General features: G+C 33.8%; 1 protein-coding gene across 1 annotated transcript in view; it reads left to right on the top strand.

Annotated features, from left to right (window-relative positions):
- Nucleotides 1-1499, top strand: part of Reps1 (RALBP1 associated Eps domain containing 1) — a 91572-nt gene extending 90073 nt beyond the window's left edge. Inside the window, exon 20 of the mRNA XM_004628583.2 lies at nucleotides 1228-1499. Coding sequence (XP_004628640.1) covers nucleotides 1228-1296 — 69 coding nt within the window. The 3' untranslated portion in view covers nucleotides 1297-1499. The remainder of the gene's footprint in view (nucleotides 1-1227) is intronic.
- Nucleotides 1500-1700: the final 201 nt, after the last annotated feature.

The raw sequence follows: 1700 nt of genomic DNA, 5'->3' as shown, positions 1-1700 counted from the left end.
CCGCGGTCCCTGATGCTTTGCTAAGCTAGTTCCAAGTAGGTGCTTTAGACCACTGAGCCATCTCTCCAGCCCTGTAATAATTTCTGTTTAGGACACCCATATAATAACTATATTGCCTAAAACAGTTATACCAAGAAAATGTAAACTGGAAGTCTCGTAGATAAATTATGACCATGCTGTCTCTGTTTCCAAAACCTAGCATGTATTAGGCACTTGGTAAATGTCTCTTTAAGTTAAAGACATTTTTATTCAGCTCTTTGACTACAGTAAAAAACACTGGTAGTTGTCAGGTGATTATGAGTTTGACACATTATAAAGGAAAAATACGAAATTTAAGTACAAGCTTGCCTAGGGTTGTGCCTTTAAGCTGACAGTTTCTTTAGTGCCTTTTTTTGTTGTTGTTTTTTTGTTTTTGAAGAACTAGGGATACCCTAGAAATAAATATATAAAAACTATTTTAAAAATCACTTTTATTATCCCTCAGAACAGAAAATAGAAATAAGAGTACCAAATAAAAGTCATTCTGGTTAAAATGAGATATTATCAGTATGAAAGAAAAATAAAAGTAAGCAAATTGTGACTGTCTGAAATGATTCTTCAAAATCAACAGTGATTTAAGAATTCTGGTTGGAGCCAGGTGCAGAGGTGGACACCTGTATTTCTAGTTATTTGCAAGGTTGAGGAAGAGGATCCCAAGTTCAAGGCTAGCCTGGGCAACTTGAGGAAACTCTGTCTGAAATAAAATAAGAAGTGCTGGAGGTACAGGTCAGTGCTTGCTTAGCTTGCACAGATCTCTACGTTCAATCCCTAGTACCACACACAGAGTTCTGACTGCAAAGTGAATTTTTGTTTATAGAATGAAACTCAAAATGAGATTCAAGAGTTGTTATAACCACATATCATTTGGAGAAAACTCTTACAGTAACTGATTTATCCGTAGTTAACTCAGGAACAAAACACAAAATTCATGTATTGATGCCCATCTATTGCAAATACTGACTTTGCTAATAGTTTAAAAACATTTTGTGACCTAATTTATGTAATACAAAAAAAATTGACTAGTCATGTTTTCTGCTTTCTAAAGCAAAGTGTATTTTTAAAATATCAATAGCACAGGTTCTTTAGTCTTGACAAATATAAATTGCTTTCTGAAGTAGAGCTTTTATTAGAAGTACCTTCATTTTTCTATACTTAAAAATATAACTTGGACTTTGCATCTTTTTTCAGGATGTTCTTGAAGAGAGAATTTCCCTGGAAGTTCAACTGGAACAACTTCGACCATTCTCTCACCTTTAAGCCAATTGCCGTTAACTGTGAACATGCCCATTTTTAAGCAGTTTGGGGTTTGAAGCCAATTTGGAGACCTAGACATTCAGCTCACTGCTTAAGTCAACATTAAATTTTATGATTCTGTTTTGCCCTATATGTTCACCGTTGTATTTAAGTATCTTTTATTTTTTAATTTCAACAATAAAAGGGTCAGGATGACTTTTTCTGGAGGGTATATTGTGTTTGTTGGCAAGCTACATGTAGTATTAAGAGTATGTAATATGGATCATTGTGTTTTTATGGCCAAAACCATACTCTGGTTTGATTTAGGATGAACTTCTCATTTATATCTCAAGCACAAACCCAGAAATAAGGAAAATTAAATAATGTGTCAGTTTGTCCTCTCCAGGTTTAATATTCTATACAATAAT

Source organism: Octodon degus, unplaced genomic scaffold (assembly GCF_000260255.1).
Source record: "Octodon degus isolate 3935 unplaced genomic scaffold, OctDeg1.0 scaffold00024, whole genome shotgun sequence".
NCBI classification, from domain to species: Eukaryota; Metazoa; Chordata; class Mammalia; order Rodentia; family Octodontidae; genus Octodon; species Octodon degus.
Note: the sequence above shows the minus strand (reverse complement) of the source record. Positions and strands in the feature narration are given on the sequence as shown.